This window comes from Papio anubis, chromosome 4 (genome assembly GCF_008728515.1).
Source record: "Papio anubis isolate 15944 chromosome 4, Panubis1.0, whole genome shotgun sequence".
Classification (NCBI taxonomy): domain Eukaryota; kingdom Metazoa; phylum Chordata; class Mammalia; order Primates; family Cercopithecidae; genus Papio; species Papio anubis.
The window spans coordinates 161203958-161221020 of NC_044979.1; the positions used below are offsets into that span (position 1 = coordinate 161203958).

Genomic DNA, 17063 nt, shown 5'->3' on the forward strand with positions numbered 1-17063 from the left:
ACACAGTGGAAATTAAAGTGGCTGCTATATTGAAATTAATTCTACTTTAAGTCCCGAGTCCTGCACGAACTTAGCTGCCCTGTAGTCTGAAAGAACTACACATAGAGCCTCTTAATTTTCTTCTTTTGAGACAGTCTCGCTCTGTTGCCCAGGCATGATCTCGGCTCTCTGCAACCTCCACCTCCCAGGTTTAAGCAATTCTCCTGCCTCAGCCTCCCGAGCAGCTGGGACTACAGGCACATGCCACCACACCCAGATAATTTTTTTTTTGTAGTTTTAGTAGAGACGGGGTTTCACCATGTCGGCCAGGCTGTTCTCCAATTCCCGCCCTTGTGATCCACCCGCCTCAGCCTCCCAAAGTGCTAGGATTACAGGCGTGAGCTACTGCGCCCAGCCTAGCCTATTTATTTTCTTCACGTTTTCATGGTAATCCTATAGGCAAGCATTGTATTTTTGTTTTTATCTTTTCCTTAATTTGATTTCTAGCACAGGATGTACCAGAGTTAATAGGTCATTTGGCAAGACAGAGTAGTGGAAAGAGGTAAATTATTTTACGTACCAATTTTTGATGATGAACTTCATAACCTGAGTCATGTCGGAATTCTGCATCCATCTTCACTTCAGAGATCTCCTCTGTCTTGATATTTGTCAACCCAGAACCTGTATTATATCACAATGAAAGTATGCAGGACAACCAATTAGTTTTACTCATAAATAATAACATTGTAAGACAAAGCCTACCCCAAACTTCTTTCTAGGCCTGAAGTTAGAGGAAAATTGATTAATGACTTTCTTCAAGAAAAATGATACCCTATATTTAAATCCTTAATTACTACCTATTTTAAACAAAAAGAAATGAAAAGGTAAGGGAAACCTGAACGTAAGCCTTCTGCTGCCTTTAATTACATGCTATAATTTTTGAAAATGGGGGAAATGCAGAAGTTAAATGCTGGTTGAGAGGTTGGCAAGGATTTGTTCCTGGAATATGTTGGCTTGGCTTAGGGGCTCATTGTTTAGCCTATTATGTGTCTTTTTCCATGGGCACTCATTACTTCAGAAATAACAATAAAAGGCTTTAAAAATGAGCATTAATTACCTAGTGGAACAAAACTGCTACTTTGGGGCTTTGTTCCAATTACAAATAAATTATGTTCATGTATCTATGCAGTGAAGCGTTGTAAAAATTATATGATTTTAGTCAAGTGTTCTAGTTATAGACACAGATTGTAATTGGTTCGTCTGCTGAATAAAGAGCTACAGTACATAATTTTTAAGATGCTTCTTAGCGACTAACAGATTTTATAACCTACAAACTCTTCCTTCTCTATAAATTGCTATATGATTCTTAATACGAATTGTTCTGATGAATTTCATTATTCAAATAATAATTTGAAGCTTAAAACAAAACGCAAAGTCATTTAAAAACCAAAAACTAAGTACAAAATATAAACGTCAGTGTCCATGCTATAACATTTAATTATCAAACATCAGATTTTAGGATGAAAAGGGCTTTGAAGTCATCTCTTCTACGGTGTTCCCACCCAGGGGCAGACTGTCAGTTCCTGTTTGAACACAGAGGAGTGTATCAATTTCTCTCCATTTTTTGATAGATTTGCCTGCCAAAATGGCCTTATTTACATGAAGCCAGAATCAGTTTCCCTGTAACTTCCATCCTTGAAGTCTGATTCAACACAGAGCAAGCCTAATTCTCCCTTCCACAGTAAAACCTTGAACAGGCATCACATCCCTAATGAGAGGCATGTTCCTGCTGGTTCTTGTCTTACTTGGGCTACACATTCCCAATTCCTTTGGCTCCCAGGGGAATTTACTTCTTGCTCTTGGCCTAATCACTCTTTCAATCTTGTCTATGAGATGCTGGGAAACTTGTCACACATCTTGCTGACACTGAAAAGCACAATGTCCACAGCATATGATGTGCCAGTCTAACAGCACAGCCCATACAAGGAGAAGGTAAGGATAATCTGACAAAACCTAGGAAATCCACGCTGGTTGTGACATAGCCCCATTCCCTCATCCAAGTGTTCAAAAAGCTTCCACTTGATAACCTGTTTGAAGAGAGATCCATAATCAATGTCAATCTATACCTGGCTTGTAGACTGTGAAGTTACCTTCTCTCCTTTTTGCTATTCAGAACTTCATTTTCCTATCCCTACCTTCCCAGCTTTCCACAAAGACCACAGGCAATGGTTCTATTTCACCTTCAAGTTCTCTTAGCCTGTGATTGGTCTGGGTCATAAGAACTTGGACTTGGGTAGCCAGATGTCAGAGCAAGACTCCTTCTCAAAAAAACAAAAACCAAAAAACAATTTTTTTTTTAAAAAAAGAAAAAAAACATTGACTGGTAGCGTCACCTCTTCCTGGAGATTTCAACAGTAACATATAGGCTCTGCTGGCCCAATGGAAAAATTTGATAAAACTGAATGAGTCAAATGAGCACTTTCTAAGTTACGTTTTATGCTTGTAGATGAAAAGCAAATCTTTTAAAGTGAGAAGCACCATGAAAAAAGTCCCAAGGCAAATGACCAACCTCAGCTGGCTGTGGTTGCAATTAGAACTGAACTGACCCTCAGCCCAAGGCCTTACAAGTTGGCTGAGCAGAACAGGAACGTCAACTCCTGGCTCCTTGAGATTCCCTTACATGACACTGACAATAAGGAGGACATCAGAAGAACTGAAACTGTCTCTGACTCACTATAATTTAAATTCCCCTTAAAAGCCTACAGACAGAAATTCATAACATCAACGAGACCGGCTGTCAAGACGTCTCACGCTACTGTCTCTGCTGCCATTGTTAATCGCAGCATGAAGGCATGAAGATGCCACAAGGCAGACTCTGAGTCTTCACGAGTGACTGTGCTTGGAGGAGGCGGTCATGGCTTGAGCCTGTGGTGGAAGCGTGAGGGACAGCGTGGGTCTCCTTCTGGCTCTGCTGCTGACTGTATCTGAACCAGGCAGCAAAGGTTGACCTCTGTGTATTAATATCTTCAAAGAAGGTTCATTCCCTGTTCTTTGATTATTGCCTGGGGACATTATGAGGATAAAGAAGAAAATAAATACGGGAAAGTATGTGTTATTTAGGATTAAAATCTCTCTGGAATATACGGATTTGTCAATTCAATAACTTTCTTCCTCTTTTTGATTCACTGAAAGCGTTGGCTACTCTCAGTTGGGTGAGGCTGTTCATGGAGTAGACACCAGGCACGTATGTGCTTCTGCTGTGCTACGACATTATTCATAAAATAAAAATGTGTTTCTTCTTAATGCCTGTGAAACTGTAAAAAAAATAAGTGTCTATTTCAGTGTTAATGGGATTTTTAAGTAATATAAAAAAATAAAGGGCTTATGTGCAAAATTATGCATCTACATCTGTTGTGTTACTTTAGCCACTCATTGAGAATAAGTACATACAACCCACAAAAGAGAAGATATATTTCTGGCTCTGGCGAGAAACCAATTCTGGTATTTTCAGGAAATCATGTCTACTTCAGTAACTGATTGAAGTTTGAGCGCAGTTTAGTTAGAAAGTGACCCATCTGGACACCAAACAAGAAAGGAGAGATGTTCACACTGTTATCCAAGTCATCACCTGACAGTCTACATCTGTCTGGGCTTCTGTTTGTAAGGACAGGAGCTACATAATCTTCTCTGGTTTTTGTTTGTTTGTTTTAAAGAAAAAAGAAAAGAAAAAAAAAAAAAAAAAGCCAAATTTGGAAGGGCTCTCTTTGAGGTTTCAAAAGGAAAGCTCAGAAACAAAAAACAAATCACTCAGAATTTGGGAAATGAAGAGTAAGGAAAAGTCAAGGGGAATTTTTAAAAGTGTGGTTTCTAAGGTCACTTCAGATTCTACTCTACAGTAAGCAGTAAGAGGCTTATTAACATGCAGAAAGGAGACAATGTCTGCTCAGCTCAGGCACAAGATGCGGAGAGGCAGAAGTCAAGCAGTTCCAATACCTGGTCGAGTGGTCAGTCCTCGGTCGGCAGCAGGGCGGGCATCAACAGGCTCAACTGGGCACAGGAAGCAAGAGACACAGAAAGCAAACAAGACAAATCGAGATGGTAAGTCATGGCTCCCGAACATAGTCGAGCAGGGAAAAAAAGCATATGCAATAAACAAGTTACAAAAAAGGAGCAGCCAGGAAAGAACCACAGTGAGTTAATCCCGAGCATCGAGGACCAGGAGGGGCAGCACTTTAAATGGTTGATCGCTATTGATGTGCCAGTCCTGCTCCTTAGTTTTCTAATAAAAGCCCTCACCAGGATAGGCAGCAACTTCAAAGAAGAGGGGTGGGGAGGGTGGATTTTCCTCTGAGCTAGTTTAGAGATAGTTTCTTGGCTTTTGATTAGAAATAAAATATTCCCAGCCTAGCAGAAAACCTTAAAGATACTTCCTTTTACAACTGCCCAATCTTATCTTATTTTACAGTTAATTAACTACAAAAGGACTCTTAAATTTCCAGGGGAAGTGCAAATATGAATTTATCAGGAGAGCCAAGTTTTACCACATCATCTACCATTTAGTGAGTGAATCAAATTTGTCCTTAGTATGATGGCAGAAGAGGGAAACCGCACTCTGTCTTTCTCTTTTTCAAAAAGGCTGGTTTCCATTTGACAGATGACACACAGCTGAAACGTGTGAAATGAGGATATTTCATTTTATATTTGCCATTGTGCCCAATTTTTCCTTCGTATGTGTTCTGGGTCTGACCCAAAGAAAGCAGTGTGGACAGTACGATATTCCTCACCACCATCTGACCTTTCCAAAGCACTTCTGATGCTTAGAAAATACTTCCTTGTTTACACTGGTGTTTGAAGAAACAAGGAATGGGGACAAAGGCGAAGGTTTTAGGATTAATAAATGGTCATAGGGTAAATGAAGCCATGGGGTGGAGGCACAGGGGGAAGCCCCTTTGGTAAGGTGGCAAGTGTAAAGGGAAGAAGGTAAGACAAAGCGAGCACAGGTGCTGAGGGAGACACGGTGTGCTCGATGAGATGGCTCCTAACAATTTCAGTAAAACCATCTAGCTTACTGATGCACACATGCCAGGCATTCAAAGGTGGGATTCTCAGTCCAAATCAGTTTTGGATGACACATGTTAATAGAAACAGTGAGGGAGGAAAAAAGTGGCAGTAAGCCAAGTCTCCAAAATATGAGAAAATATTTCGGGGAGCACTAGGACATTTGGATGAAATAAAAGAGTAAGGTGGTTTGGTCCTTTCTCATGTAGAGACTGGCAGCATGGTGGAGCCAAAAGGAGGGTGAGGCATCTGATCCCAGGTCTGGGCCCAACATTGACAACATCTGTGACCTTGGGCAAGCGCCCACTTCTGTGGCTGTTTCTCCATATGGAAATAGAAATGTTAACATCTGCATCTTCTAATTATAGTGAGGAACAAATAACCTTTAAAGCCTGTTTCAGACACTACCAAATACTACAGAACTGCACTGATTAAATATCCTATGATTAAATATTCCGTAGTAACTGATGCGAGAATGGCTATTCTCTAGTTTTCCACTAGTGCATTTAGAGGAAGACATACTTCACTTTCTTCTGCAACTCCCAAATACATTTTGACAATGAAGTTTGGTTGTTCTATACTTCAAGTTTTTTCTTATCTGCAACAACCTGTAATGAGTAACTGTTATTACTCCTTGTAAAATGCAGTTAGTTGAAAGGTCATTGTACTTTTTGAGAATTTCCTGATGATGAGGAACCCAAATAGTGCTTCAACTGCAGTTAAGAACACACCAAACCACATGCACGAGGGCAAACACGTACCTTGAAGTGGTGGTGAGTGCATACATCAATAGTTAAATTATTAGAAAATGTATATGCAACTCAGGGGAAGTAAGTGAAGTGGGCCTGTGGTTTAAATGCAGGCTGAGGAGCTGGTGGTCCCAGGGGCCACTGTTAATGTCACCACTTACTTTCTCCGTGATCTGGGGCCAATCACATTCTTTCTGAACTTCAGTTGTGTCACAAAGTAAATGGTTTTTCCAGGGTTCAAATGAGTATACTTATGCGAAAGAAACTTACAAATGATATAGTCCTATAAGTTTCTCTGCCTCTCCCCACTCTTCTTCTTCTTCTTCTTCTTTTTTTTTTTTTTTTAAATAGGCATGTATTATTTAAAAACAGTAATAAAACCTTTCCTATTTTTTAGGAAGATTAAACAAAACTAGTTTCAGTGACATAAACCTTAATCTGCTTTAAAAGATTGAAGCTGATTTAGTATAAATTAATGCTAAAAAAATAAGTGGCACAGGGAGCAGACATTAAAATACAGTTCTTTTTAAAAAGGCAATTATGATATCATTGCCAAAAAAAAAAAATACACACCAACAAAACAAAGTAGTGTATTTCCCAATCCATTGCAAATACTTTCCAATTTTTCCAGTGGACCTTTACTTAACCGGAAAGTAACTTCATCAATAAAGTGTTAAAAACATTTTACATTGGCCATTTAGTAATTTAAAAACAAGAAATAGATTCTCTTATCTTTAACTTTTAATAGAGTTAAAATAAAATGTAAGCAGCAATGAGTTATTCTTTTGATCTCAGTAGCTTTGAATCTAATCCTTTGCTGTAAGAGGAGAGAAACAGAATGGTCAGACCTCTGGGATTTTTGAGTTTGCTACTTCTGGTGTTCTTTGTAATAAACCTAAACTATTAACAGTGCTGCCTTGTACAAACTCTCTACCAGGTCAAAGGTAATGAGGAATCAGCAGTACACCAGTTTTACATATGGATAAGAGGCCTGACAAGAACTGGTTTGTAAGTTTAATGAAATACTTACTTAATCTAAATTTCAGCATTTAAATTGGCTTCCTCATTGCCTCTATAAAGCTAGTTAAAAATATACTAGAAGGCAGCTTCACACTTTGCAAATACATCCATACAGTCTTATAAGACCTGCTGTGTCTCTTTAAAAATATTACAGTATTTTATCTACATATTATATCTAGGTATTATTTACGAAGAGGCAGACTGTTGGCCACAAAGGCTTTCTGGTGGTTACTGCATGCTATGCCGCTCTTTGTGGCTGCCCTTCTCAGGCAGTCAGGAAAAAGCAGAACAAACACAAATGTCATTAACGCTAATGCTCCCAGCCAGATCATTTCACGATTTGTGAGCACAATTCTGTAACAACAGCTTCATTGCAGCCTAGCCATTCATTTACGTTTTGTGAATGTGAAAACCAAAGAATAAAAAGGTCTTAAGGCAAATTGCAGCTGTTCAAGAGTATATCATATTGGAAGACTCTGATATGCTTATTTTTTTCAATGTAAATTAAAAAAACGGGCATCAGACCCTCCTCTGGATTTCCCTGATTGTTCTTGAGAAAAACAACACATTTTTGGCAAGCATTTGAAACTATGATAATGAGGACTGCATGAAGAACAAAAGGAAATCCTTTGAGAATTTTAGATATTTTCAGTAGTTGTGTGTGTGTGCGCGCACATGTCTGTAAAAAGAAAGACTAACAAGTTTCTGGGGACAGGTGGGAGACGGTGTGAGAAGAGAGATGGCTTTAGGACTGTATCTCATTATATGGCTTATTATATTCATTATTTTAAGGATACATTGTTCAGGCCATCTTGAGACAGGCTGATAAAGTCTCTCTAATAAGATCCTGGCTCCATTAAAAAAAAGAAAAAAAAGAAAAAAAAACAAAAGCTACCACTGACATTTACTATGTTCCAGGAATTTTGATAAGAGTTATTTTATGCCTTCTTATTTAATGCTTGTACTATACCTCCGAGTTAGGAATTATCAACCTTATTTTACAGATGAGGAAGCAGCCAGAGAGGCTAAGTAACTTGCTCATAAGCGCACAGCAGAGCTGGAATTTAAACTCAGGTCTGTATCATTTAGGAGTTCACGAGTGTGGAATAGTATTTAATATCCTATGAGATGACGGCCATCAATTTTATTGAAAAATTGTTGGAGAGGTTTTTCAAATTGTTTGCTATAATGAATATATATCAGTGTTGGGACTGATAACGAAGAGTACCCCAACTCAAGACTCTGACACTGCAAGTCCTATTGCCTCCCAATACTGTTATACTAGATTTTACTGTTCAAACGGAATCCTTATTTAACAAGAATATCAGCTCTTTTCATGAGGCCTAGGCAATGTAATAGCTGCATGTTTGTCAAGTATCCAGAAGTACTTAATCAAGCTCTTTGCTGAAATGGACATCTTGGCAGTACCCAAGGGTTTTAGTGTATGTGTGTGTGTACATTCACACGTGTGCACGCAGATTGTCTCCTAAGGCTGATGCTACACGTTATGCTGTTAGTGAAAGAGCAAATTTAGTGTGCCTTCAATTTAGAAAATGAGATTGGACATTTTTCACTAAAAATTCTCCTTAGAGACTGAATGAAAAGGACTTTCAATGATCAAAATGTATCTACCTGTAAAGAAAGAACACAATCTGCACTCTATTAATAATACATTTAATAGGGTAGTTGCCCAGGTCTTTGATAATGAACTGTCCCTAAATTTGTTTTCTTCTATGTGATTAAGAATTGTTTTCATAAATGGTAAAGTTTTAATTATTTTTACATCGTCAGTAACATGCTGTTTGTATTTGCTATTACTATAAGGTGCCCTTTTTCGAATTAAGGAAACAAATTTGGGGTGATGACTCACATTGTGAAAACAGTCTACATATTTTCTGCAATGGTTCTTTAAAAAAAACTTGTCCAGTGCACTTAAGGTCTAATATTATATTTAGATATAGTCTAAGGAATGTACTAACTGCATGTTATAAGGTATATTATATATATATTTTTACTTTTTAAAAATTATGTATGTATGTATGTATGTATTTATTTATTTATTTACTTTCTGAGACAGAGTCTTGCTCTGTCGCCCAGGCTGGACTGCAGTGGGCGCGATCTCAGCTCACTATAAGCTCCGCCTCCTGGGTTCACGCCATTCTCCTGCCTCAGCCTCCCGACTAGTTGGGACTACAGGCGCCCGTCACCACGCCTGGCTAATGTTTTTTTTTTTTGTATTTTTAGTAGAGATGGGGTTTCACCATGTTAGCCAGGATGGTCTCGATTTCCCGACCTTGTGGTCCACCCGCCTTAGCTTCCCAAAGTGCTGGGATTACAGGCGTGAGCCACCACGCCCGGCCTATAAGGTATATTATAAATATGAAATCTCCATCAACATTTGCTACCTAAATAAAGAAAATCGGTAAAATGCTGTGTTCTTAAAAAACATGTTATTTGTATCTAGAAATCAAGGTGTTTGTGTGTAATTTTATACTTCTGAACATGAATAAAGAAGAAAAGAAGCTGAAAGATGCTCTAGCTTGAACAGATATTTCTGCTAAGAAATCCCTGTGAAAAACGATGCCATCTACTGCTCAAATTTGTTGATAGAGAAGAATCTTACTTCTTTGAGATACCAAAGGAAAAAACATTTAGAGCAATGTGCTCCTTAATTTTGGCAGCTGCCTTGAATTTAATTTTCTAAACACAAATTAAGTCTTAAGCAAAATTAAATTTTATTTATATGCAGTTCTCCATCTTTGCCTTTAGCGTTTAATTCAATCTGAAATTTCATGTACAAGTAAGTAGCCAATGAAGACTACTTTGGTGCCTGTCAAATCTCCATCTCCGCAGGCCCTGTCAAAACTCCTCTCTGTGGATAAATTGTAATTTTCCTTATTTCACTATCTATCTGTTCTTTTGGAAGGTGGCATTCTAGGTCATTATGTCATAAACACAAGTTGAATTTTGTGCTTCCATTCCAGAGGAAACAATATACCTCATAGTTAAAAAACATTTCTAAAAAAATTCCTACCAAAAGTCATCGCTTAAGAATTTAGTCTTCTAGTGCCTCCACTTCCTCATCTGAAAAAGTCATAAAAATGATATAGGACATACAGTACATGCTCTTTATGTATATGCTTTTATTGTTATACACTGTATTATTTTATATTAAGAAGAAGAACAGGAAAAGAAAAATTAGAAGAATGTTATTGCCACACATGTTCCATGTGAAGGACTGCCTCTTGAATAATACACTGTGGCTCTCCTTTGTCCAGGAGTGTTCACTCGATGGATAATATTCCCTAGAATATAAATCTGGACATTTGGGAAACAAGAGGTCCTTTACTTGCAAATGTTATGTAAATCATTACCATTCTGTTTTGCCACCTATACAATGGGGTTGTTATCTTTTCCAACAATTGGCAGTTTACTTGCTTTGCAGCATAAAAAATATAAAGAATAATTTACACAGATAAAATATTATTTTAATGACATAGTAACTCCTAATAGTTACTTTTTAAAGTAAAATTGAAATGAAAATATTTATTACTACATCAAAAAAATTCACCACTCAAGGACATACAAAAGATAACTCTCTCTCCCCCTCCTACACACATGTATGTATGTCTATATATACCTGCCGGAACGCCCTTGCTGGTTCAGGGGACTCTTACCTTCGTTTTCTGTGTTGGCTGGCACAGAGTCAGCCCCGAAAGAATGCCACGGCTGGAGATCGTCCAGGCTGAACTCTCCATTCACGGGAAGAAGCTCCACGGTAGTTTTTGTTTCGGTCAAAGACGGCATGAGAGCATCGTTTCCGTAACTGATCCTTGGTTCACTAATCATGTTGGCCAAGACGTCATCTGAATAGTTTTGCTCTTTCTGAAGCAGCTCATCTAAACCAAACAAAACCATCTCTTTGGTGAGTAACAACAATCACAACAGCAGCAGCAGCAGCCACCATTCACTTCTGCCAGGCATGACTTCAACTGCTTCCACAGGCATGACCTCGTTTACAGCCATGGCATAGGTACCATTATCATCTCCCTTTTACATCTTTGGTGAATCTTTGGTAACATAAGTGAAGACTCACAAATCTTGATATCCTGGGGTCAGTTTTTAAAGCAGTAATTACACATGATACAAGATTATATTCTAAGCTCTTTTTTTCCAGTAAAAAAAGATAAGTCAATGATATTCTGTAAAGTTGATTCTTGTTTAATCCATTTTTAAAGTGGGGGGTAGGCAGGCACTGACAGCATTCTTTGGAAAGGGAAGCAACAGAGGAGCAACAAATGAGGAAGTGGAGGCACTAGGAGACTAAGTTCTTAAGCGATGACTTTTGGTAGGAATTTTTTTAGAAATGCTTTTTAACTATGAGGTATATTGTTTCCTCTGGAATGGAAGCACAAAGTTCAACTTGTGTTTATGACGTAATGACCTAGAATGCCACCTTCCAAAAGAACAGATAGATAGTGAAATAAGGACAATTACCGAGGCACATGGCATTCAAGCTACTTATGCAAAGTCACAGCTCACAAGAGCTGCTGGCAGGACTGGAGCCAGGAGCATGGTAGCCGGCCAGTGTGCTGCAGCGTGGCACCCCTAGAGGTGAAAGGCCACAGGAGCTCAGTTGTCATTTCCTCCTGACACAGTTAGACGTCCCCAGTATACAATGATCGCACAGGAATAAACACCAGGCTTTGGTGTGGTGGCAGTAAGCGAGGCACAATCTCATTCAAGCTGAAAGACAACAGTGAATCTCCTGTCTTGCCTTGCACACTTGCAAGGATAAGCAAAGCATTAATGGGTCAGCAGTTTGCTACCTTCTTGAATAGTTTTCAGTTTTGCCTTGAAACAAAATCTGCATTTCCTAAATGCTCCTCTTGTGCTGCATGATCTATGCCCTGAGGCAACAAGGAAACCGTTCCCTTGCCCTTCCAGATGTAGCCCTGCAGACAGACATCCAGCCTTCTCTGGACTTAACCACCCCTGGCTCCCCACATTTCCCAATGTGAGCAGACAGCAAACGTCCTGCCTTTCTCCTCTGTTGCTTCCCTTTCCAAAGAATGCTGTCAGTGCCTGCCTACCCCCCACTTTAAAAATGGATTAAACAAGAATCAACCTTAAGCAACGTCATTGACTTATCTTTTTTTACTGGAAAAAAAGAGCTTAGAATATAATCTTGTATCATGTGTAATTACTGCTTTAAAAACTGACCCCAGGATATCAAGATTTGTGAGTCTTATGTCACCAAAGATTCACCATGTTTTTCTCTGATTTTTTACAAATTAGAGACCGACAGATAGCATCGTACTAATAACAATATTTGATTAACCAAAATGTCTCATTTTCCAATCGTATCTGTGTTGAGTTTGCCGTAGTATATATTTCAGACATATCGCTGGTTAGCTTTATTGCTAGAGAAAATGAAAAGATCAGGATTTAAATTTGCTTTGTAACATTTTATAATCATCTTTCAAATTCTCTTTTTTATCGACAAAAAATGTATCTGAAAACTTAAAATTCTGTTCAAATATGCCCATTAAAATAATTTGATGGAACAGCATTAAAGCATGTTGAGTAATATCTTTTCATGGAGTCAGTTTTATTGCAAGAGATTTTAAGTGATGAAATCTCAAGCAAATCAGTCCTTTTGAAGTCTAATCTGAGTTATAATATATCCCTATTCACTGTGGCACCGTTTCTAAAATTCAATACTTGATTCCCATGACGACTTTGAGGATGTATACGAGGCATACTTAGAGTAACAGGGGGTAGAAGCCTTACCACTTAGCTATCATTGTAAATACTTAAAAAACCATGTGGTTTTATTTCCTTATAGATAAAAGGCCCTCATTACATTTCCTCCAACTTTTTCATGTCTTACAAAGCCATAGGCAGTGGCTGATAACTTAGCCAATGTCCGATTAAATAAATTAAATGAGCATTTCCTTTATATAAATCTTTTGCTTGTGACTGTTATGCACTTACTATGCTAAAGAGAAGATATTCTGGAATACTAATAATTATTGGTGCTTACACATTCATCTTGAGAGGAAATAACCTTTGCCAGCGAGAAAGCTCTTGGACCCCCCAGGGCTATGCCGTTCTTGGGCCTGTGGTACTTACTATCGCCTACCCTGTCCTTTATCTGGAAATGTTCTTACTGTTTTGCATACACATACACAGTACTGACCTTCTTCCCTGTGGCATCTCTGAATAACTCTTCTCACTCTTTTTTTCTCCTCTCTTCATCCCTGTCATTTTCTTCTTGTATCTCTATCTTTTTCTACACTTCTCCCTTTGGAAATCCCATTGACTCTTGAAACTCTAAATATCTCCTACCTTTGCATGAATCTGAAATGTATTTCCCCAGCTTTGACTTCTCCCTCCCACTCAAATTTGTAGATTTCCAGCATTTTGCTGGAGATACCAACTTAGGGCTCCCTGCTGATCCATGCACTTGGTAGGTACACAACTGCACTCAAGGTCCCTGGCTTTCCCACCCGCCTTTTCTGTTTTCTAATCATGGCAGAACCATTCATTCTCCCTCCCAGTCACAGGCCTGAATCCTTCAGAGCCATCCAGGACTCCCTGTATTTCTTCGTGTCCGGTACTTACACTACTGACGAATCCTTTTGCATTCTGTTTCCGAATTCTCTCAACCACTTCCTGCTTGCTTTTCCACACCACCCTCACCGCCCCTGGGAGTATGATTACTTTTCGCCTGGATAATTACAATAGTCTCCTCACTGCTTGCTATGGTCTGAATGTCCCCCAGTCATGTGTTGAAACCTCATCTCCACTGTGGTAGTAGTGAGAGATGGGGTCTTCTGGAAAGCAAGTCATGAGAGTTCCATACCCCCAAATGGATGAGTGCCTTCTAAAAGGGCTAGAGGAAACCAGCACAGGCCTCTTTTTGTACATCTGCCATGTGAGAACACAGGGTTTGCTGCCTCCGGAGGATGCAGCCACAAGGCGCCATTTTAAAAGTAGAGAGACCAGGCCCTCAGCACACAATGTCGTGCCCACTCTTGAACCTGGCCTTCTCAGCCTCCAGAATTGTAGTATTTCTATTGTTTATAAATTACCCAGTCTCTGGTATTGTTAAAGCAGCACAAACCGACTGAGACAATGGTTTCCCTGCTACTTTTTATTTTTTGGTTCCCCAAATATTTTCCTGACAGAGAGGAATGAGGAATGGCTCCCTCTGTTTCAGTGGGTCTTCATTTTCTATTGAATTAATTTCAATTCTTTTGCCAGATGCTGAAGGCCCTCTGTGGTCTGGGCCCACCCCATATTTAGCCATGAAACTCACAGCTCCTAGCTGTCTACACCACACCTCTCTCTCAGGCTAAATATCTTGGGGTATTCCCACGAAAGACCATGTATACCCATTCTGACACTTTTGTTTTCTATTCCTGCTATCTCGGAAGCCCATCTCTGCTCACCTACGTTATTTGAACTCTTTAGAGCCCAGCTCCAATGCCCTCTCCTATATGACTCTCCTCTCCCAAGGCAGGCATTGTCATTCTGATGGGATAAGGAGACTGAGGCTGGGAAAAAGGAACCAATCTCTTTGAGACCCAATGGCCAGTAAGCACCAGAGCTGAAATCCAAGTCTTGGGCTTCTAAACACCAGTCTTCCCACGTTCAGCCCCTATCTATTTCAGCCTCTCGTATTATCACAAAAGTAGCTGCAGAAATCAGGCATTATTAAGCGTGTCTGTTCCAGTGTCTTTAGCAGTCTCTTCCACTCTTGTGGATTCGTAAGCTGACTTAATCACTGCTAGTCCTATGGAATGGTTATTCCTTTTGGTCACCAAATGGCATTTCTCAGGCAGGGGCAGCTGGAAAGGGCCCTGTACCCATCTTATCCCTTGGCAGTAAAAAGGCAGAGTAGCAAAAGATCACAGAGAGAACTCTTACACTCATACTTCACAGAATAGCCAGGGCATCTGAGGTTGAGGTACACTGTGGTACCCCAATTTCTCTTTTCTCTGTTACACTGTTGGTAGAAAAGTTCCTCCAACTGGCCACCAGCATGGTGAGCTCTATGGTGGTTAATTTTCCTGGTTTACTATGTTCATTTTCAGAAAATGTAAGTGAAAGAATGACAGACTCAAGAAAAGTTACATTTTTAGCAGAGTGAAACACACTTAGCTTTTGTTGTTGTTGTTGTTCAAAATAGGAACATGTCTATCTTAATTCAACACAGAAAATTTAGAAATAACCACCCCTGGCTATGTCATTTAGAACAATGATGCCAGTGTGGTTTTATTTATTTATTTATTTATTTAGAGACGCAGTCTCGCTCTGTCGCCCAGGCTTGAGTTCAGTGGCGTGACCTTGGCTCTCTGCAACCTCTGCCTCCCTGGTTCAAGTGACTCTCCTGCCTCAGTCCCCTGAGTAGCTGTGATTACAGGCACACACCACCATGCCCGGATAGTTTTTGTATTTTCAGTAGAGACAGGGTTTCTCCATGTTGGCCAGGCTGGTCTTGAACTCCTGACCTCAGGCGATCTGCCCGCCTCGGCCTCCCAAAGTGCTGGTGAAGGGAATCGGGCACATTCCTCAGCCCCGGGCTCAAAACAAACAAGCCCAGTACAAACACAAACCATCCCACCACATATCTCCATATATCTCTCAAACTTCCTGGGCCCAGTACAAACACAAACCATCCCACCACATATCTCCATATATCTCTCAAACTTCCTGGGCCCAGTACAAACACCACCTGGAAAGTTTCCGATAAGGAGACAGCCTTTCAAAGTTTTACTGAAAGCGCGGGAACCAAAATAATTCCTTTGTTCCCCTGTAACTTTCGGGCTATAAAAAAGCAAGCACTCGCATTGTTTGGGGCCCTCTTATATGCTGTGGAATGGAGGGACCAAGTTCGAACTTGTAGTAAAGATCCTTGCCGCTTGGCTCTGACTCTGGACTCTGGTGGTCTTCTTTGGGGAACAAACGGTCTGGGCATAACACTGGGATGAGGTGGGAGCCACAGTGCCTGGCTGTCAGTGCAGTTTTAAGATTAAAAAAAAAGAGGCAGACATGATGGATTACCATTATCAGAAGTAGAATTCCATTTCGTCATCATAAAATGTCTAAGGCAGCCAGCTACCTGCAGACATGACTAAGTGCTCAGGATTTTACCAGTTGCTAACACACTGGCACTGGGCAACTGAGCCTATGACAAAATACCCAGAGACAAATATGATTCTTTCATTGTTCATTCTGAGTGGGACTTTGACTTCCATGGTGAGACTAATCACACCGAAACCACACTTCCACTACATTAGTGGCCCTGATGGATTATCCTTTTATCCGAATTAATTTAATACTTAATTACAGTGCTCTGATGGCCTGTATTGGGGATTTTCAGAGGTTTTAAGCATCTACATTTGCTAACCGCTATATTAAACTAAGAGACTTTGCTTATTTTCCTCTCAGGACTTATTTTTCCCCCCTAAAAGCTATTTGTTATGACCCGAAATTGTAGCAGTTATCTTTGAAGTCAAATATCTTCTACACTATCCAAGCATTTGAGCCTTGCAGTTAAAAGTGGAAATATTTAACTGAGTTTAGTGATGATATTTAAAATATGCCTTAATCAATAACAGAGGTATTTAATTTCAAATACCAAACACCCAATGAACAACATCACCGTGCTCTTTAAAAAATGCTTTGAGGCGGCTGGGCATGGTGGCTCATGTCTGTAATCCCAGCACTTTGGGAGGCCGAGGTGGGTGGATCACGAGGTCAGGAGTTCATGAGCAGCCTGGCTATCCTGGTGAAACCCCGTCTCTACTAAAAATACAAAACATTAGCCAGGCGTGGTGGTGGACGCCTGTAATCCCAACTACTTGGGAGGCTGAGGCAGGAGAATTGCTTGAACCTGGGAGGCGGAGGTTGCAGTGAGTTGAGATTGTGCCACTGCACTCCAGCCTGGGTAACCGAGTAAGATCCTGTCTCACAAAAAAAAAAAAAAAAAAAAAAAAAAGCTTTGAGGGTGTATACAAGGCATACTTAGAGATAGTTAGAGTAACAGAGGGAAGAAGCCCCACCACTTAGTACCATTGTAAATACTTAAAAATACTTTAAAGAAAGCATCAAAAGATAATAGTAATTTCATCTTCAAATAGCTAAATATTTTGTTTTTTTTAGACATTCATGATCATTCATTTTGAGAAAAATAGCCTCATAAATAAAACAATCACTGAATAGGAAGCAGATGAATTCATCTAATAT

General features: G+C 39.7%; 1 protein-coding gene across 6 annotated transcripts in view; it reads right to left on the reverse strand.

Annotated features, from left to right (window-relative positions):
• The window catches only part of APP (amyloid beta precursor protein), a 285398-nt gene that overhangs the window by 16879 nt on the left and 251456 nt on the right, over positions 1-17063 (reverse strand). For 3 of the 6 annotated variants that reach the window (XM_017956498.2, XM_017956497.2, XM_017956495.2), the window contains 3 exons: positions 10484-10705; positions 3973-4026; positions 560-660 (listed from right to left, as the gene is read on the reverse strand). In XM_017956498.2, coding sequence (XP_017811987.1) covers positions 560-660; positions 3973-4026; positions 10484-10705 — 377 coding nt within the window. The remainder of the gene's footprint in view (positions 1-559; positions 661-3972; positions 4027-10483; positions 10706-17063) is intronic. The other 3 variants (XM_017956499.2, XM_009202408.3, XM_017956496.2) reach the window with 1 other exon arrangement.